The sequence below is a fragment of the Salmo trutta genome, chromosome 17, assembly GCF_901001165.1.
Source record: "Salmo trutta chromosome 17, fSalTru1.1, whole genome shotgun sequence".
NCBI lineage: Eukaryota > Metazoa > Chordata > Actinopteri > Salmoniformes > Salmonidae > Salmo > Salmo trutta.
In genome coordinates, this window is record NC_042973.1 from 38,055,125 (window position 1) to 38,077,174 (window position 22,050).

Here is a 22,050-nt window from a genome sequence, read left to right on the forward strand (position 1 = left end):
CGCCTTCAACTTGAAAGCTGCATCATATGCATTTCTCCGTGTCTTTGCCATGATGAGGGTGACAAAATGACTACCGTAATCAGAATGATGGGAAGTTTGAGAGCGCTCGATTTAATCTAAACAGTAAACAAAAAAGTTGTTTGACCGTAACCTGTTCGGCAATTTCATTGGTCTAATGAAAGCTTCATGCCGCCAAAAAACTGAGCACGTCACAGAATGTGTTTTTTGGAGAAAAAAATATTTAAAGCGGGAAAAATCCATATATTAGCCACGTCATTGTTTAAACCGCGAGGTTCAAAGCGTGGGAAAAAAGTTACGGAAATTACGGTAGGCTAAATTAGGAGGGGAAAAAGGACCAAATGATTAGGGTGAGGCACATGGGCTACAAACAGCTTTATACACAACATACACTTAGTATTACTTTCTTAGCTACAGTATACATTTCTCCCTGGCATATTACATCAGTTATGCAGCAGCATACAATACATTTTTGGACTCCCCTTTGTCATCAAAGTCTGGCATTCTCTGGATTTATGGTGATTTCAAGCCAACTGGGAACTCGGGAACAAAAACAAGGTTGATCTTCAGGTCGGAGCTCTAGAAAGAGGCCAGAGTTCCCAACTTGGAATTCCGAGTTGGATGACCGTTCAAAACTTATTTTCCCAGTTCCCAGTTGTCTTGAACTCACTGAAGTCTGATATTTCCCAGTTCTGAGTTTCCAGTTGTTTCGAATGCGGCAGAAGTCATGCTGGATTGACAGCATGGCCAATGTTGAATATTTATAATTTTAAGCTTGGAAAAGAGACCCTTAAAACCAGACTTGGACCACACACCCACTCCACTCAATAGCAGGCTAGTGATTGCTTTGCAATGCTTGCAGTTAGCCACTGATTCCTTCCAAACCACTCATTGTTGAATTTGCGATTTCTAACTTGTTGTGTAATGTTTATGTCTAATGGCCGATGAGCACCGATGTGTTTTGTCTCTAATTTCTCTTCATATGACAAGGATTGAAAAGGATTTGCCAGTAGATTGTCAATTTGATACATGACTGCTAGCTTGCTAGCTAAGATTTTGAAAGTATGATGGTGATATGATCAGTCCAATCAAAGCTAAGGTAGATATAACGTGATTTGACGTGATTTTATCTGTGGCCAATGACCACAGATACGCCTTCTTGGATGGGCATTTCTAATTTAAGTCTATGGCAACACCCAAGGGGCTTGAATTTTCGAGCTCTCCCTGTAGATTTTGTGGTGACGTTGTGTCCCCATGAGTGACAGAACACTGAGCCAATCACGGCTGGTCTTATAAGGTCCCGCAGGTGAAGAAGCCGGCTGTGGAGGTCCTGGGCTGGCGTGGTTGCACATGGTCTGCGGTTTTGAGGCCGGTTGGAGGCGGTTTATGGTAGAGAAATGAACATTCAATTCTCTGGCAAAAGCTCTGGTGGAAATTCCTGCAGTCAGCATTTCAATTACACGCTCCCTCAACTTGAGACATCTGTAGCATTGTGTTGTGTGACAAAACTTCACATTTTAGAGTGTCCTTTTATTGTTCCCAGCACAAGGTGCACCTGTGTAATGCTCGTGCTGTTTAATCAGCTTCTTGATATGCCACACCTGTCAGGTGGATGGATTATCTTGACAAATGAGAAATGCTCACTAACATGGATGTATACAAATTTTGTCCCACAAAAAGATTGTGAAATAAGCTTTTTGTACATATGGAACGTTTCTGGGATCTTTTATTTCAGCACATGAAACATGGGATGAACACTTGACATGTTGCGTTTAGATTTTTGTTCAGTTTAGATTGAACAACAATGACTAGCTATGAATTCTGATTCATACACAATGTTTGGAGAAGGGGAGACTTGTGCCCTGTGAGTGACTGTGAGTGAAACGAGAGCAGAGGGAGAACAGCTTGTTCTAATCCAATCGTTGCAGCAGGCTCAACCAATACTCTGCCCGTTTCTTTACAGACAGAAGACCTAGTCAATAGTTGTTTAGAGAACACAGTGCTTCTTTTGAGTGAAAGAGGAATGCGTGCTGGCAGATGAAAATATTTTTTCTCCCAATTACGGATAATTACAAAAACATTATTTTGGGGTAATTATCAAAATCGTATTCAGAAAATTCTCCATATCTGTTACGACACTTGTTTTGTCCAAGTACTCGGCACATCCCTATCCTTTTGTCTTGGTGGTAGAGGGCAGTGTGGATTGAGATTGCATCGTCTGTGGATCTGTTGGGTCGGTATTCAAATTGGAGGGGGTCCAGGGTGTATGGGATGAGGGACTGGATGTGTGCCATGACCAGCCTTTCAAAGCACTTCATGATTACAGATGTGAGTGCTATAGGGCGGTATTCATTGTGGCAGGTTGCCTTAAAGTTCTTGTGAACAGGAATGGTGGTGGTCAACTTGACGCATGTGGGGATTACAGACTGGGACAAGGAGAGGCTGTAAATGTCTGTGAAGATGCCTGCCAGCTTCCATGCGCATTCTCTGAGGACGTTCCCTGGTATTCCGTCTGGCCCCGCGGCGTTAGGATTGTTGACCTGTTTAAAAGTCTTACTCACGTCGGCCTCGGAGAGCGAGATCACCCAGTCCTCCGGAAACAGCAGGGGCCCTCATGCAAGGCTCTGAATTGTTGGTTTTATCAAAGCATGCAAAAATGCATTGAGTTTGTCTTGTAGGGAGGCGTTGTTGGGCAGCTCACGTCTGGTTCTTCTTTTATAATCCGTGAAAAAACTATAATCCTTGCCACGTGTCAAGTGGAGTAGGATTCAAACTTATTCCTGTATTGTCCTTTTGCATGTTTGATGGCTCTGAGGTTGTAGCGGGACTTCTTGTATGCGTTTGTGGCCTCAACCGTAGCATCAGGGTTAGCTGCGATAGCCCTATTTGTGGTGGCCCTGTCCTATAGCTTAGCGAGTATCATGCCATAAATCTTTTGATTGGGGAAACAGCAGACCTTCACTGTGGGGACAACGTCATCGTTGCACTTTCTGATGAAGCCAATAACAAAGGTCATAAGCTTGTCCAAGGTTATCGGCGGAGTCCCGGAGCATATTCGCAGGTAGCCTGGCGGGTAGGAGTGTTGGGCCAGTAACCGAAAGGTTGCTGGATCGAATCCTTGAGCTGACAAGGTAAAAAAAAATCTGTCATTCTGCCCCTGAGCAAGGCAGTTAGCGCACTGTTCCCCGGGCGCTGATGACGTGGATGTCGATTAAGGCAGCTCCCTGCACCTCTCTGATTCAGAGGGGTTTGGTTAAATGCAAAAAACACATTTCCGATGAATGCATTCAGTTGTACAACTGACTAGGTATCCCCCTTTCACATTCCCTATTCCAATCTGCACTAGCAAAACAATCCTGTAGTTTATCATCTGCTTCGTAAGACCATTTCTCTACTGAGCATATCACGGGCACTTCCTGCTTGCGTTTCTGTTTTTAAACAGGAAGCAGGAGTATAGAGTTGTGATCTGATTTGCCAAAGGGGAACGAGGGAGGGCCTTGTATGCTTCCTTGTGGGTCGAATAACAGTGGTCCAGAATGTTTGCAGCTCGTGGCACAGGAGACATGTTGGTAAAAGTCATACGTCACACATTTTAGTAATGCAGAGTTAAAATCCCCTGCCACAATAAACACAGCCTCGGGGTGTACAGTTTCCTGTTTGTTTAGAGCCTCGTACAGTGACGATAACAGATGTGAAATAGAAGCATCGGCATTTGATCATCAGGTATTCCAGGTCGAGTGAACAATAGGACGAAATTCTCTGCTCTAGAGTCTGCATACCATTTGTTGTTGATGAAGAAACATGATGACAGGGCTGCTGTCCACAGACTTGTAGTTTCTAATCCAGCCACCACCCTATCTGTCTCTGGGCTTGGCATTAATCCCTGTTACTGTATATCCTATCAATCGTGAGAGACAGTGCACGTATCCAGTGACACAGTTCAACTTTGGATCCCTTATTGGTGCACCTTGGTTAGTACGAGGTAGTTCCAGTATACATTTGGCTCTGTGAGGAGAAGCAGCTAGCTGCAGCAGGTCTTCTCACATCCAAAGCACACTACTGTGACACCAACCCACTGGCACAGTGATGTTTCCCTTTGTTTCACCTCCCCTGAACAATCTTAACCTAAAGTCTGGACACCTCTTACACCTCTGACTGCCTCGCCTGGTTCACCAACTACTTCTCAGACAGAGTTCAGTGAGTCAAATCGGAGGGCATGTTGTCCGGACCTCTGGCAGTCTCTATGGGGGTGCCACAGGGTTCAAATCTCAGGCCGACTCTTTTCTCTGTATACATCAATGATGTCGCTCTTGCTGCTGGTGATTCTCTGATCCACCTCTAAGCAGACGACACCATTCTGTATACTTCTAGGCCTTTCTTTGGACACTGTGTTAACTAACCTCCAGACGAGCTTCAATGCCATACCGTGGCCTCCAACTGCTCTTAAATGCAAGTAAAACTAAATGCATGCTCTTCAACCGATCGCTGCCTGCCCGTCCAGCATCCCTACTCTGGACGATTCTGACTTAGAATATGTGGACAATTACAAATACCTAGGTGTCTGGTTAGACTGTAACTCTCCTTCCAGACTCACATTAAGCATCTCCAATCCAAAATGAAATCTAGAATTGGCTTCCTATTTCACAATAAAGCATCCTTCACTCATGCTGCTGTTGGATTCGACATTTTGAACATTGAGATATTAAATAAATGATAGGAAAGAAGCATATAATCAAAGGAGAAAGAGACTGGGTCTCTATAGAACGACAGATAGCTGTGGGGAGTGTTTTCGGGGACGGGAGCAGAGCACCGTGTTGATACAGGGGAGACAGATGGACATCTGTGGATTAGATGGAGGGGTTGAGGTCAGGAGGTGAGGACAGATTCCGTTAAGGGAGTAAAAAGGGTTTGGTATCCTGTTACCCTCTTTCTGTTGAACCATAAGATGTAAGGATTGGAGAGAAGGTGTGTCTTAAGTAGGATGTATATAACTGTGATGGAGAGAAATGTTTTGCTGTCTAAATACAGCTGTACAGAATCTTTGAGAATATTTAACTTGATTAAAGCTTCTCTGGTGTCTGTGAGTTATTTACTCTGAAAAATAAGAACCTAACACTGCCAAACATACCCTCGTAAAACTGACTATCCTACCGATCCACTGGTGGTGATCCACCACCACTGCAACCTGTATGCTCTCGTTGGCTAGCCCTCGCTTCATATTCGTCGCCAAACACACTGGCTCCAGGTCATCTATAAGTCTTTGCTAGGTAAAGGTCCGCCTTATCTCAGCTCACTGGTCACCACCCACCCGTAGTACGCGCTCCAGAAGGTATATTTCACTGGTCACCCCCAAAGCCTATTCCTCCTTTGGCCACCTTTCCTTCCAGTTCTCTGCTGCCAATGACTGGAACGAATTGCAAAAATCACTGAAGCTGGAGACTCATATCTCCCTCACTAACTTTAAGCATCAGCTGTCAGAGCAGCTCACAGATCACTGCACCTGTACATAACCCATCTGTAAATAGCCCATCCAACTACCTCATCCCCATATTGTTATTTAATTTCTTTGCTCCTTTGCACCCAGTATCTCTACTTGCACATTCATCTTCTGCACATCTATCACTCCAGTGTTTAATTGCTAAATTGTAATTACTTTGCCACTACGGCCTATGTATTGCCTTGACCTACCTAATCTTACCTCATTTGCACACACTCTATATAGATTTTTTCGATTGTTTTATTAACTGTACGTTTGTTTATTCCATGTGTAACTCTGTGTTGTTGTTTTTGTCGCACTGCCTTGCTTTATCTTGGCCAGGTCGCAGTTGTAAATGAGAACTTGTTCTCAACTGGCCTACCTGGTTAAATAAAGGTGAAATTAATTTTTTTTTTTAAATACTCCTGCAGTGTTGGAGGCAGTTATGTGAGACGAAGAGAGAGAGCCTGGTATATAGAAAATGTTTTCCCTCTTTCACTACCTCTCTTTCTCTCTTTTACACAACTCTTGCCCCCGACTCCTGACCTCAAAGTTCAACACATAAAAAGTGCCCGTCTTTTTAAAGGCCTGGCTATGTTGTTTACCATCTTCCTCTGTTTCTATCTGTCTGAGGCCGTGTGTTTATTTCCCAGACAGCCCAGAGCTTTGAGATGATTTAACAGATAGACTTCAGGAGGTGATGTTGGCAGGCGCCCGACCTTCCACCTTCACACCTGATTCCTCTCTGTCTCTCTCGCTTTCTCTCTCTGTATGTCTCTCTTTCGGTCTCTCGCTCTCTGTATGTTTTTTCCATTATTACCCTCAATGTCCAGAGAGAGGGACCAGAGGGCTGATTGATTGAAATTGTGCCTGTATGTGTGATGGAAGGCTGCTGTGCTCTTGCTCCAGCCACTTCAATAAGGCCCAGGGCAGTGGGCAGCAGTGATTGAGTTCTGCAGATGGTCTAAGCCCCTGAAACCCCCAGCAGACCAGACACCATCCCCAATATACAGACACTGAGCAGGCCTGATAAATAGAAGATTTAATCAGGTGTGTCAGTGGTGTGAAGAGTTAGTCCTTCCTTGGTGAGACACGGCACGTTTTTAATTGTCTGTCTCATTAGTTTGGCTTGCTTTGTTTCTTTGTTTAGAAGCCTCTTTGTTTGACTGGCTTTATCCCACGGGTCTCCTTTAAACCACTGCCGAATTAATCACTTCATTATAGTTAAAGTGTGTGTCTCATTGGATTGGCGTGCATCTTCTAAAGCCATTTTCAGAAAGCTTATCATTGTTAGGTAGTCTTAATCCCATGAGCCTGGTCGAGTCGCCTGATGAGCGATTCTCTTTAGATGTGCAACCAGAGACGTGTGAGCACTGACAAGGGCAGTAGATTGCCCTCTTCCAAAGGCCTGAAAGAGAGAGAATGCTCCCGATCAATTTGGCTCAGGAGGAACTCCAAGTAACTGTTTGAGCAGCAACCAAGCCTCTAGCTTCCTCGGAGCTCAGTTAAGCCAAGCAAAAAATAATCTAATCCTTTTAGCAGGCCCCTGGATCCAGCCCCATTCACTCACACTGCCACAGCACAGATACCCCACAGCCAAAAGCTCCACTACAGTAGGCAGCGGCAGAGCACGAATCCACCACGTTAGCCAAACATCGCTCTGGCATCAGTCACACACTAAAATACGCTACATGACCAAAAGTATGTGGACTCCTGCTCATCCAAAATCATGAGCATTAATATGGAGTCGGCCCCCCTTTGCTGCTCCACTCTTCTGGTAAGGTTTTCCAACAGATGCTGGAACATTGCTGCAGGGACTTGCTTCAGCCACAAGAGCATTAGTGAGGTCGGGCACTGATGTTGGGCGATTAGGCCTGGCTCTCAGTCGGCGTTCCAGTTCATCCCAAAGGATGTTCAATGGGGTTGAGTTCAGGGCTGCAGGCCAGTGAAGTTTTTCCACACCGATCTCGACAAACTATTTCTGTATTTACCTCGCTTTGTGCAAGAGGGCATTGTCATGCTGAAACAGGAAAGGGCCTTCCCCAAACTGTTGCCACAAAGTTGGAAGCACAGAATTGTCTATAATGTCATTGTATGCTGTAGTGTTAAGATTTCCCTTCACTGGAGCTAAGGGGCCTAGCCCGAACCATGAAAAACAGCCCCAGACCATTATTCCTCCTCCACCAAACTTTACAGTTGGACCTATGCATTGGGGCAGGTAGCGTTCTTCTGGCATCCGCCAAACCCAGATTCGTCCATCGGACTGCCAGATGGTGAAGCGGGATTAATCTTTCCAGAGAACGAGTTTCCACTGCTCCAGAGTCCAATGGCAGCGAGCTTTACACCACTCCAGCCGACGTGTTGGCATTGCGTATGGTGATCTTAGGCTTGTGTGCGGCTGCTCAGCCCTGGAAACCCATTTCATGAAGATCCCCACAAACAGTTATTGTGCTGAAGTTGCTTCCAGAGGCAGTTTGGAACTCGGTATTGAGTGTTGCAACTGAGGACAGGCGATTTTTACTCGCTAAGCGCTTCAGCACTCGTCAGTCCCGTTCTGTGAGCTTGTGTTGGCCACCACTTCGAGGTGGTGTCGAGCTTGTGTTGGCCACCACCACCACTGCTGAGCCGTTGTTGCTCCGAGACATTTCCACTTCACAATAACAGCACTTACATTTGACTGGGACAGCTCTAGCAGGGTAGAAATTTGATGAACTGATTTGTTGGAAAGGTGGCATCCTATGATGGTGCCACGTTGAAAGTCACTGAGCTCTTCAGTAAGGCCATTCTACTGCCAGTGTTTGTCTATGGAGATTGCATGGCTGTGTGATTGATTTTATACACCTGTCAGCATCGGGTGTGGCTGAAATAGCCGAATCCACTAATTTGAAGGGGTGTCCACATAATGTGTAGTGCATATTTCAGACCTTTTTGTCTGTGTCTAAAATCAGAACATTCTTTGCGGAAGAGACAAAACAATAACACAAAATCACCACATTGCCTCATACCATTCTGAAGTAAAGGGACAAGGCAACCAATAGGCTGGAAGAGAATGTATAAGCCTGAAGAAGAGAGAGAGATACAAAATATTCCCCCTCTGTCCCCCTCCGTCCCTCAGATAAGATAAAGAGGGCACAGTGACCTTGTAGATAGTATTTAGGCTACCTTTCTTTGTCTGCCATGGACTACTGCAGGGGTGGCCTTCCAACCCTCCTTCTGGAGAGCTACTTGGGGATGCAGGCTTCTGGGTTTACACTGAGGAGGGGAGGCTGCATGATGGATGCAGCACCTTTATAATTGGTCTTCTCACATGTTTAACACCTAACATGGAGTAACTGGAGAACAGAACCCTTCCTTTCTGTCTGCTTCAGTCGTATAGGTAATGTAGCAGGTTGTTCAGTTAACCCCATGACTTAGGAGATGGGTACAACAGGTACTGTTCAGAGAAGGTGTTATTTTACGGGAACACAGCCTTTGACTTGATAGTCTTGTCTGTTCTGTGTGACACTTTAACCAGTGCATTAAGGAGAGAAAAAGAAAGAAGAGAGTGGGTCAATAAAGTGCCTCTAAAATCATTTCCTGTGATTTTTGTTTTGACAAATGTATAATTAAGATGTCATCTGGTCGTCAGACCCACACTCCTGGGCCACTTCCACACATGAAGCTGTCATCTGTCTCATCTGAAAGGGGTCCAGTTCAATCACACTCTGTAATCACGCAGCATCTGTGTATTTGTCTGTTTGTGTGTCTGGTAAATTTGGATGGCTACCCTCAAGCAGCCCAAGTTTAAACATTTGAAAGTGCCTCCAGGCCTTGCACTTTAGTTGTTGACCGCTATGGGTGTGGTGGATACCCTCCCCGCTTACACATATTTGGCCAAATTATAATTGTGCCACGATACCCGCTGCCACAAATACCATTTTGAGATCCTATGGATGAAACAATGATGTCACTGGCAGCCAGGAATAATTTAGGAAAAATGCAGGCCCAGACAGGCCAGTTGCCTCCTGGCTACTGTGTTGAATTGGACCAGTATAGACATAATCAGGGTTAGCAGGGCTGCTTTCTCTCTTGATGGCGATTAAAACCATTTAGTATGGTGTGCCTTAGGATCCCCCCTTTCTTTAAAATTCAATCTAACACTCTCAGAAACGAATGCGACACAGGGTTTCTGTCTATGGCAGGGATAAAAATGTGGGTTTAATGTTTTTTATGTTTGGCCAGCAGCCAGAGGGACATACTGTGTTTGTGGGTGATATGTGCTAGTGTGCACATTTTTAGGCATGTTTATGAGTTAACTGTCACGTTCAGTGTGTGCATTCGTGCGTGGGTATGTGTGATTGTGTGTGCACATTGACAAGTTGACTGTTCTGTTCATGGATTGGCTGATAAACATGTTACCAAAGCAACACAACGAACAAGCACAACATCTTAATTGCTAAGATTTAACTTTAATTGCTTCTTTGTGTTCACGGATGGTGTACGACATGTTAGCATATGCTGTGCATGGCATATTGGGGGAAAGGGCAGAGCTGTCAGTGAAGAATAGCCATTTTCATGACAGTGTCATTGCTTATAAATCACTCTAATCCAACGTGTGATAGCCGAGGTCAAGCGATAAGCGAAGTGTAGAAAACATAATTTAACTCTCTACTTTCCAAGCCTTTGTCACAATTTCTCTTGAGCTGTGCAAAACTTTTCTGTATTGATTAGTATGAATTGTAAAAGTGTCTTGTGTTGCATTTTTTTTATACATTATTGGTAAATAGCAGGTGGGTAATGTAATGATTTACAGAGCCGTGCTCCAGTGTAATCAGCTTCTCAGCTTGAGATAGAGCTCCTACCCTTTTCCTCTGACGCACCAGCAAGGTACTATGTACTAGGGTTTAATAGCAGGAACCAAGTTACCGAGATTTACAGAGATTTCCTGCCCAAACCAACTTCTGTTTCCTGGGATAACTAACTGTGAAAAACTGTAAATTATAATAAATTATTTATATGAACAGCATGAGGTGAAATGGAACTGTTAAATGATATGCAATGTCTAAATCGGGCATCTCCATGACCTCTCTGCTATCTGCATGATCAATCATCAACGCTCAGGGTGGGAACAGGAAGCGCACCACATTATGCAGCACAGTTCACAATGCATGTGTACAGTATCATGTCATCAGTTGGTAAAAAAAAATCTTGTGACAGGTACTTTACATTTGCTGCAGCCTATGCTAGAGTAATATTAGGAGTGAATGCGCATCTAATTTACACATCTCCATCTCGCTTTGGGGTCACCTTATTTTCTTATTGTAAAGATCTTTTTTCTTTTTTTATTGGAGCTGCAGAGTTTTAAAACAAACTATCATTCAAATATCATTGCTTTAAATCAGTACGCACGCAAGCACTCTGTCTTTCTCTCTCCATCAATTTCATTCAAATTGAATCCCCCAAAAATACTGTTCAAGATTGATATACAGGTAACTGCCAAAATATAGGAAACACTTGAGTAAATGACGGATACAAAGTATATTGAAAGCAGGTGCTTCCACACAGGTGTGGTTCCTGTGTTAATGAAGCAATTAACATTCCATCATACTTAGGGTCATGTACAAAAATGCACAGTTGCCCATTGTTTTGGCTACAATGGCTAGTAGAAGAGATTTCAGTGACTTTGAAGGGGGGGGTGTTAATTAAAAATGAAAAGTTTAAATGTATTGAGTCAATAAGTATTCAACCCTTTTGTTGTGGCAAGGCTAAATAAGTTCAGGAGTAAAAATGTGCTTAACAAGTCACATAATAAGTTGCATGGACTCACTCTGTGTGCAATAATAGTGTTTAACAAGATTTTTTTTAATGATTTCCTCATCTCTGTGGAATGCTGGCCCATGTTGACTCCAATGCTTCCCACAGTTGTGTCAAGTTGGCTGGATAGTAGTAAGGTTGCTAGCTAGCACTTTTAGCATCTTATGCTATCTAGCTAGTTGGCTAGCATTTACTGCTAGTAAAGTTGCTAACTAGCAAGCTAGCATAAACTAGCGCTAATTGGGCTAGTCCTTATCTAAATGACAGGTAGGAACACATTCAAATCAAATGTTTTGTGCGCCGAGTACAACAGGTGTAGACCTTACCATTAAATGCTTACTTACAAGCCTTTAACCAACAATGCAGTTCAAGAAATAGAGTTAAGAAAATATTTACTAAATAAACTAAAGTAAAAAATATAATAAAAAGTAACACAATAAAATTACTTAACAATAACAAGGCTATAATACAGGGGGTACCGGTACCGAGTCAATGTGCGGGTGTACAGGTTAGTCGTGGTAATTTGTACATGTAGGTAGGGATAAAGTGACTGCATAGATGATAAACAGCACGTAGCATAAGTGTAAAAACAAAAGTAAATGTAAATAGTCTGGGTGGCCATTTGATTAATTGTTCAGCAGTCTTATAGCTTGGGGATAGAAGCTGTTAGGGAGCCATTTGGACCTAGACCTGGTGCTCCGGTACCGCTTGCATTCATAACCCTAGTGGGGAGGCTGGGGGGCAGTTACCCCAGTGGGCTAGTTATACCCATCCGCAGCACTTGAGTTTCAAGTTTGGGGAAGATCATTTTCATCATAAAAATGCACCTTTATAATAAAAGCATTACATGCATAATCAGATTTGTGGTCACTTTTTAGAATGGTGTTTTCCTGCTAATGTAACATTTGCGCTTATAGCCTAATGCCATGTGCGCATTACTGAGCTGAAAATGCGAAGAAATAGCCTAATGGTTTATTAACATTTTAAGCTAAATGTTCTCATCTGTTGCGTCATGCTCATTGCTTAAGAGGTTTTTTGATGCTAGTGGTTGTATTGATTTGGGATCTATCGCATCTAACAACAATATGTATTTCCCGTACAGAATAGAATAGGTCACCTTTTGTACTATGGAGGATAATAGATTGACATAGGCTAGTGCTTTTGCTGTTCGTTAGAGCTACTCATCTTGTTGGCTGACGAAAAGTAAATGTGGACAGTTCTTCCAATATCTATTTTCTTTGTACCTTTTTATTTAACTGGGCAAGTCAGTTAAGAACAAATCCTTAATTACAATGACGGCCTACCCCGGCCAAACCCTCCCCTAACCCAGACGACGCTGGGCCAATTGTGCGCAGCCCCAATGGGGCTCCCGTTCACGGCCGGTTGTGATGCAGCCCGGGATCGAACCCGGGTCTGTAGCGACGCCTCTAGCACTGTGTAGCAGTGCCTTAGACCACTGTGCCACTCGGTCATATCTTCAATATGTGCACCGGAATTGGATAAGGACGTGCGCAGTTGTGTCCCCGATGTGTCTGTCTTCACTTATAGCCTGTGAGAAAGACCCGATCACGTGATGGAGAGCCATGTGAGTGAGAGGTGCTTCGGCACGCAGCCGGGAGAAGGGTATAATAAATATTATATTCAACCCAAGGGCACAACGGCCACTAGCTGCAAAAGACATTAATTTTTTTAGGGGGCATTGTGGCCACACAAAAGGGATGCAGCCGGGAAATTTGAGGCATTATCAAGTGCTTGTCAAATTGTGAATGAGTGACTGATGTAGTGTGTGCAGCCTGCGCAAAAAAACATAGCAGAGCTCATGCCTTTCATGCAACTTTTTTCAAATCATCATTAGTCGGATCATGCAGCCTTAGAATGTATTAAAAATCATAACATAGCTCAACATGTGTATCACAACTAAAGTTGAAGCATGTAGGATGAAAAAATGAAGCATGTAGGAATACCTGTTTCTTTGTTAACCACTCAACACCAAATAGCCGCATGTGCGCAATCTCTCAAATCGTTTAGAGAAAATATCCTTTCTATTTTATTCAGCTGTGTTCAATTGTATTCTTCATACTATAAAATAAAATTCTAAGCAAATCTTGTCTGCTAAATGAACTAGTGTAGCCCACAGTCATATGGCATAGCCAGATCAGGGCCTAACATAAGTAAATCTCAGAGTATGCTATTCTGTTCTTCAGAAATAGACTACATTTTCTTCATATATTACATGGATTTAGACTTTTTCAAATGTAGATGTTCCAAATGTTTGCATGAGAGGGTTGTAGGCTATGCATGAAAGCCAGGAGATGCTAAATGTGTTTGTTAATAATGGTCAATTACCATGAGACTGACAGTTATTTTGTTGACAATCACTAGCTGACAAAGTTTTGTGACCACCATATCCCTAGTTACTCCTAGATGTTTCCACTTCACAATATCAGCACTTATTGGCAGCTCTAGCAGGGCAGAAATTTGACAAACTGACTTGTTGGAAAGGTGGCATCCTACAACGGTGCCACGTTGAAAGTCACTGAGCTCTTCAGTAAGGCCATTCTACTTCCAATGTTTGTCTATGGAGGTGGCATGGCTGTGTGCTCGTTGTCAGCAATGGGTGTGGCTCAAATAGCCGAATCAACTAATTTGAAGGGCTGTATATATATTTTGTGTATATATAGTGGAGTTGCTAAATCAAAAGTCTATGTCTGTCTGTGTACGTGTGTGCGTATACTTGTGTGTGTTCAAGTTATATAGGTCAGGTGTAAGTACAGTGAAATGCTTAACTTGCAAGTCCTACCCAACAGTGCAGTATTCAATATCAAGATAGTGTAACTAATAAGAAAACTAAAAACCAAGAGAAATAAGAGAGGAAGCTATATACAGTACAGGGTCAGTGGCAGTACCAAATTAACAATGTGCAGGGATTACCAATACTGGAGTATTTGAGGTAGAAATGTACATGTAGGCAGGGATTAATAAAAAGTGAATGGTAGAAATACTAATGGTAATGGCAGTCAATAATTAATTAACAGCAGCTTAGTGGTAGTCATAAATCTAATCAATAATATTTTTAGCAGCAGCCTAGGTGTGGAGGGAGAAAAGTAGTTGTTAGCCATTTAACAGTCTTATGGCCAGGGGATAGAAGCTGTTAAGGAGTCTGTTGGTCTGAGACTTGATGCATTGGTACCGCCTGCCTGACAGGAGCATGGAGAACAGTCCATGTCTCGGGTGGCTGGAGTGTTTGGAAATGTTTCGGGCCTTTCTCAGACACCGCCTGGCATGTACGTCCTGGATGGCTGGGAGCTAACCCCAGTGATGCACTAGTCCGTCTGCACCACCCTCTCTAACGTCTTCCGGTCGAGGGCGGTGCATTTGCCATACCAGACGGTGATACAACCAGTCAGGATGCTCTCGATGTTGCAGCTGTAAAAGTTGCTAAGGATCTGAGGGGCCATGCCAAAAAATGTCAGCCTCCCGAGGGCCAATAGGCACTGCCGTGCCTTCTTCACGACTGTGCTGATGTGAGAGAACCATGTTAAGTCCTCAGTGATGTAGACATCGAGGTACTTGAAGCTCTTGACCCTCTCCACTGCGGCCCCGTCGATGTGGATGGGGGTGTGCACCCACCCCTGTTTCCTGTAGTCCACGATCAGCTCCTTGGTCTTACTGACATTGAGGGAGAGGTTGTTGTCCTGGCACGACATTGCCAGGTCTCTGACCTCCCTGTAGGCTGTCTTATCGCCGTTGGTGATCAGGCCTACCACTGTTGTGTCTTCAGCAAACTTGATGATGGAGTTGGAGTCGTCGGTGGAGGGCACTATGGTGTTGAATGCTGAACTGTAGTCGAACAGCATCCTCACATAGGTATTCCTCTTTTCTAGGTGGGAGAGGACAGTGTGGAGTGCAATTGTGTTGTCTGTGGATCTGTTGGGGAGGTATGCAAATTAGAGTGGGTCCAGGGTGTCTGGGATGATGAAGTTGAGATGTGCCATGACCAGCCTTTCAAAGCACTTCATTATTACAGATGTGAGTGTTAGAGGGCGGTAGTCATTGTCGCAGGATGTCTTAAGAGTTTTTGGGAACAGGAATGATGGTAGTCAGCTTGAAACGTGGGGATCACAGACTGGGACAAGGAGAGCTAGAAAATGTCCTTCAAGATGCCTGCCAGCTGGTCTTCACATGCCCTGAGGACATGCCTTGGAATACTGTCTGGCCCTGCGGCCTTACAAGTGTGTTTGTGTACGTGCGTGCTTGTGTGATGCCCAACAGCATGCCAGCAGCAAGGTAGAACTGAGAGGTGTGATGAACCTGCCGTCCTCAGATCACCTGTCTCTATCTCTTTACACAAGGCAATACTGCTCATAATCATTGATGAAGGTCACAGTGAATAATTCATACATATCAATAGTATCCCATATTTCTCTCTGATGGCCTGCGTCCAGTGACCGTCCATCATAGTTTTAGACAGTGCCTTGTCTTTCAGGTTTCACTCCACATTTGACAAGGTAGCACGTCCGGTGAACAGGTCACGGTTCCATAGCCGCAGGCAGAACAGTTGGCCTTCTGTTTTTCGTCTATTCGTTGGTGTGCTGCTTGGACGGTATCCAGATTTTTATATCATGGGATTTACAGTATTACCGGCATAGCACACAAGTTAGCGCTAAAAATGGGGGAAAAAAGCAGAATGGGCGTCTATTACCAGAATGCAAAAAAAAACTGCACAAGTAATAGCAGCATCATATAGACGCTGTTAACTAAATGCTAACAAGAGAAAACTAACATAAACTAGTTGTGATGCTGCTCTTCCTTCAGAAAGCGTGCATGTGTACATGGATCAGAGGGGAGAAAAATGGAGTAGGAAAAAAAATCATAGTATGAAGCACAGGGAAAGAATGGCAGCTGTACAGAACTCATCCAGAGCTGTTTGACTTCTGAAACAGGATAGAAAGCCGTTATAAGATATCTGATGGCAAACATTTAGTATTGAATTGCATACAAGTGTAATCACCTCATGTTCGTCGCACAACAGCGACTCGCCAATAGATATAGAACGCTATGGACTCACCAGCTCCTGCTTTCTACCATTGTGCTATTTACAAACAAACACGTGACTGGCTCAACTATTCTGGGGAACTACAGTAAGCTTCATAATGTAAAATAATGTGACAGGTAAAATGATGAACGCAATCTGTTTTATCTCCTAACGTATTGCACAAGTTGACTGCCATTATTAACTTCATTAAAAAGTAGCTACTGATATTCACATTTATTGAAACTTAAATGAAATAGTTTGAACAGTATTACGGTATTGAATAATTACGGTATTTTTCCAAATACACCGGTATACAGTATATATACGGTACACCGCCCAAGCCTGGTGCTGCTGTGTATTTTTAGCAGCCGTTCTAGAAGTTATTGTTTTTGAAGATCCCTGCGCGGTTCAGGGTGGTTACTATGAGCAATGAGTGTTTTTGTTAATGAATCCTAACTCCTCTCTCTCTCTTTTTTTTTCTCTCTTTCGCTCTACCTCTCTCGCTCTCTGTGTCTCTCTCTGTCTCTCTCATTTAGACATGGAACACGGTGTGCTGGTGAGGTTGCTGCGGCCGCCAACAACGATGTTTGTGGGGTGGGCGTGGCCTACAACGCCAAAATTGGAGGTGATTGAGGCATGCTCTGCCAATAGCCAATTGTGATTGGTTGACTAGGGTCTGCTGTCAGTTGAACTAGTGTCAATTTCAGTAGAGCACACCGTAGTAATCTCTATACTTGCTAGCTGCCACTTCTGAATATTTACCAACTTTTGTCTCTAATCTTTCGTCAAAACCAAGTACTCTAATCAGTCTAATGGACTATATCAAGCAACTGTCTGGCCTTTACCAACTTGTGTCCCTAAGCACCCTATCAAAGACAAGCAGCCAACAGTGGAGCCTTGAGAGCAGTCCCCAGCAGTCAGCCATAACGCTCCTACTCCTCCTAGCATGCATCTCCTGCTCTAGCAGCTCAGTGTGTGTGTTCTCCTGCTGGGCCGTTCCTAATTACTGTACAGTGATTAGCATTTAGTGGCTGCGTTGACCCCACCCCCAAACACACACACTCATCTCCCACAGCTCACAGCTTTTAGACAGGAGCCAGTGAACACAGCTGGAGGGAAAGTAACCCAGCAGTATCTCTCCATGGGATTTTAACCTCCTGCCAATTTTTTTTATTTAATTTAACAAGGCAAGTCAGTTAAGAACAAACTCTTATTTCCAATGGTGGTCTAGGAACAGTGGGTTAACTGCCTTGTTCAGCGGCAGAACGACAGATTTTTACCTTGTCAGCTCGGGGATTCGATCTAGCAACCTTTCGGTTACTGGCCCAACGCTCTAACCACTAGGCGACCTGCCGCCCCATGACACTAATGATTATGATGATGATTGTTATAGCGGCATTAATGTGTTAGCTACTGCATGATTCAAGACATTACCATTCACATTTACCTCAAATCAAGACCCCTCATCTTTCAAACACCATCTTGCTTTTATCCAGACTGATTGCTCCATACACACGCAATCAATTTGTGTGTGTCTGCAGGGCCTGTTTTTTTTCGGGTTTTTTTCACCTTTATTTAACCAGGTAGGTTTCCTAGAGTGTGTAATTGAAGTCTTTATGTGGTTTATCATCTGTCTCCGAGATGCAGCAGATAACCTGTGGTTAGCTAGTCAGGTACCGTTGCAGTATAGGACTTATTTGACAATGGCTCATTTCACGCCTTCTGCTACCATTAATGTTCAGAACACTGATCTGAGACGTTCCACATCAAAGCTGCGGACAGGCCCTGTCACAAAGAGCAAGTTTTTCCATCTCAAGATCTTAAATAAAACAATTACTATAGTAAGTGCTAGGTAACTAACGATTCACCGATATGCATCCTCTAGTTCAAACATATAAGTTATGAGTGCATCAGTCTGTGGGTACTCCAAACCGATCCAAATACATGAGCATGCATCGGTCAGAAAATCGATTCAAACATTACGAATCGCCGTTTCGCAAATGTTTATTGCTCAAATTACTTGCTTTCTACCTTCCAAAAATACCTCTCATCTTTTGTGACAACTGCGTCCTCTCCTTCAGTGTCGAACTAAGCATGTAATTATGTTGACAGTCATTAATCTGCAAGTCGTTTGGCATACCAAACAACCCCAGGCAATATCAGTAGCGTAGTCAAACTGTGCGCGCTGGCCAATGAGAGGTAGGCCTATTCCTGATCTGGCACATCTGCGCTTCAGCATTCAAATGTTTGTAAAATGGCTTGTTCAATATTATGCTTTATTAGTTGAGTGACAACCAATGTAATTTGCTAGGATATTTTTATCAAATCCACTGTTGAAAATTGTTTTAACAGAATGAAAGTAGCCTAAGCTACCACCAGAGAAACAACTCATCTGGCTATAGGGAGGCTACATGCTGATCATTAGATTTTATTTTGATTGTAAAGTTTCACCATCAGCAAAAGTTTTGATAGTTTTAGATATGCAGGGTAAAATGTATAATTGCATAATGAAGTTGTAAATTTGCAACCTGCACTGCATGGTCTAAGCGATAGAAGAAGAATAGCTCACTCTGAGTCCATCAACACTTCCAAACAGTCTAAACCATTTGATTATGACATGGGGGTGAAATCCAAAGTTGTGCTGTATATTCATAGCAATTTTTTTCAGATAAATATTGAGGGGCATCAGCAGAAGATTTTAATTTAGAATAGAAAATGAATGTGTGTATGTAACAAATGTTAGAGGAACAAATCGATGCGATATGATACGATTTGATGCACTAATTCACATGTGAAACTTATTCAACAGAGGGCCGAGCGTCTGCAGGTTTTTGGTTTTTCCTTTCAATTAAGACCTAGACAACCAGCTGAAGGGAGTTCCTTACTAATTAGTGACCTTAATTCATCAATCAGATACAAGGGTGGAGCGGAAACCCACAGACTCGGCCCTCCGTGGAATGAGTTTGACACATGCTCTAAGCGCTTTGCACACTTGGATTGTACAGTATGTGCCCGTTATTATTTTCTTTATTCTTCAAGCTCTGTCAAGTTGGTTGTTGATCATTGATAGACAGCCATTTTGAAGTCTTGCCATTTGTAAGATGATTTAAGTCAAAAACTGTAACTAGGCCACTCAAGAACAATCAATGTTGTCTTGGTAAGCAACTTCAGTGTATATTTGGCCTTTTGTTTTCGGTTATTGTCCTGATGAAAGGTGAATTTGTCTCCCAGCAGACTGAACCAGGTTTTCCTCTAGGATTTTGCTTGTGGTTAGCTCTATTCCCTTTATTTAATCCCCCAAAAATTCCCTAATCCTTGCCAATGACAAGCATACGCATAACATGATGCAGCCACCACCATGCTTGAAAATGTGAAGAGTGGTACTCAGTGATGTGATTTGCCCCAAATGTAACATTTGTATTCAGGACATAAAGTTCATTTCTTTGCCACATTTTTTGCAGTTTAACTTTAGTGCCTTATTGCAAACAGGAAGCATCTTTGGAATATTTTTATTCTGTACAGGCTTCCTTCTTATAACTCTGTAATTTATGTTAGTATTTTGGAGTAACTATAATGTTGTTGGTCCATCCTCAGTTTTCTCCTGTCACAGCCATTAAACTCTAACTGTTTTAAAGTCACCATTAAAGTCACCATTGGCCTCATGGTGAAGTTTGGAAAGACGCCTGTATCTTTGTAGTGACTGGGTTCATTGATACACCATCTAAAGTATAATTAATAACAAATTATAGTTTTGGCAAGTCGGTTAGGACATCTACTTTGTGCATGACACAAGTATTTTTTTCAAACAATTGTTTACAGACAGATTATTTCAGTTAATTCACTGTATCACAATTCCAGTGGGTCAGAAGTTTACATACTCTAAGTTGACTGTGCCTTTAAACAGCTTAGAAAATTCCAGAAAATTATGTCATGGCTTTAGAAGCTTCTGATAGGATAATTGACATAATTTGAGTACCTGTGGATATATTTCAAGGCCTACCTTTAAACACAGTGCCTCTTTGCTTGACATCATTGACATCAAACGAAATCAGCCAAGACCTCAGAAAAAAAATTGTAGACCTCTACAAGTCTGGTTCATCCTTGGAGGCAATTTCCAAATGCCTGAAGGTACCACGTTCATCTGTACAAACAATAGTACGCAAGTATAAACACCATGGGACCACGCAGCCGTCATACCGCTCAGGAAGGAAACGCGTTCTGTCTCCTAGAGATGAACGTACTTTGGTGCGAAAAGTGCAAATCAATCCCAGAACAACAGCAAAGGACCTTGTGAAGATACTGGAGGAAACAGGTACAAAAGTATCTATATCCACAGTTAAACGAGTCCTATATCGACATAACCTGAAAGGCCGCTCAGCAAGGAAGAAGCCACTGCTCCAAAACCACCATAAAAAAGCCAGACTACGGTTTGCAACTGCACATGGGGACAAAGATTGTACTTTTTGGAGAAATGCCCTCTGGTCTGATGAAACAAAAATAGAACTGTTTGGCCATAATGACCATCATTATGTTTGGAGGAAAAATGGGGAGGCTTGGAAGCCGAAGAACACCATCCCAACCATGAAGCACATCATGTTGTTGGGGGTGCTTTGCTGCAGGAGGGACTGGTGAACTTCACAAAATAGATGGCATCATGAGGTAGGAAAATAATGTGTATATATTGAAGCAACATCTCAAGACATCAGTCAGGAAGTTAAAGCTTGGTCGCAAATGGGTCTTCCAAATGGATAATGACCCCAAGCATACTTCCAAAGTTGTGGCAAAATGGCTTAAGGACAACAAAGTCAAGGTATTGGAGTGGCCATCACAAAGCCCTGACCTCAATCCTATAGAACATTTGTGGGCAGAAATGAAAAAGCATGTGCGAGCAAGGAGGCCTACAAACCTGACTCAGTTACACCAGCTCTGTCAGGAGTAATGGGCCAAAATTCACCCAACTTATTGTGGGAAGCTTGTGGAAGGCTACCCAAAACGTTTGACCCAAGTTAAACAATTTAAAGGCAATGCTACCAAATACTAATTGAGTGTATGTGAACTTCTGACCCACTGGGAATGTGATGAAAGAAATAAAAGCTGAAATAAATAATTCTCTCTACTATTATTCTGACATTTTACATTCTTAAAATAAAGTGATGATCCTAAGTGACCTAAGACAGGGAATTTTTACTAGGATTAAATGTCAGGAATTGTCAGAAAAAAAACTGAGTTTAAATGTATTTGGCTAAAGTTTATGTAAACTTCCAATTTCAACTGGATGAGACTTGTTAAGCACATCTTTACCCCTGAACTTATTTAAGCTTGCCATAACAAAGGGGTAGAATACTTTCAAGACATTTCAGCTTTTCATTTTTAATTAATTTGTAACATTTCTAAAAACATAATTCCACTTTGACACTGTGGTATTGTGTGTAGGCCAGTGACACAAAATCTCAATTTAATACATTTTAAATTTAGGCTGTAATACAACAAAATGTGGAAAAGTCAAGTGGTGTGACTACTTTCTGAAGGCACTGTATCTAGATATGTATTGAATCGTCTTAAAAGGGTAAGATGCACATCCCTAGTAAGTGCCTATTGAGTGTCAATTAAAGTACAGGGTTGATGATTTCATTTTAAATCAGCCATGAATCCCCCTGTGACAGGGGGAATGGAAGTTTAATATGTGCAACAGGTAGGGGCTATTGAATGCAAGTTTTTAAAATATATT

General features: G+C 42.8%; 1 protein-coding gene across 3 annotated transcripts in view; it reads left to right on the top strand.

The window, feature by feature from the left end:
• Positions 1-22,050, top strand: part of LOC115152133 (furin) — a 166,353-nt gene that overhangs the window by 116,942 nt on the left and 27,361 nt on the right. For all 3 annotated transcript variants that reach the window (XM_029696672.1, XM_029696673.1, XM_029696674.1), the window contains exon 7: positions 16,859-16,947. In XM_029696672.1, the coding sequence (XP_029552532.1) occupies positions 16,859-16,947 (89 nt within the window). The remainder of the gene's footprint in view (positions 1-16,858; positions 16,948-22,050) is intronic.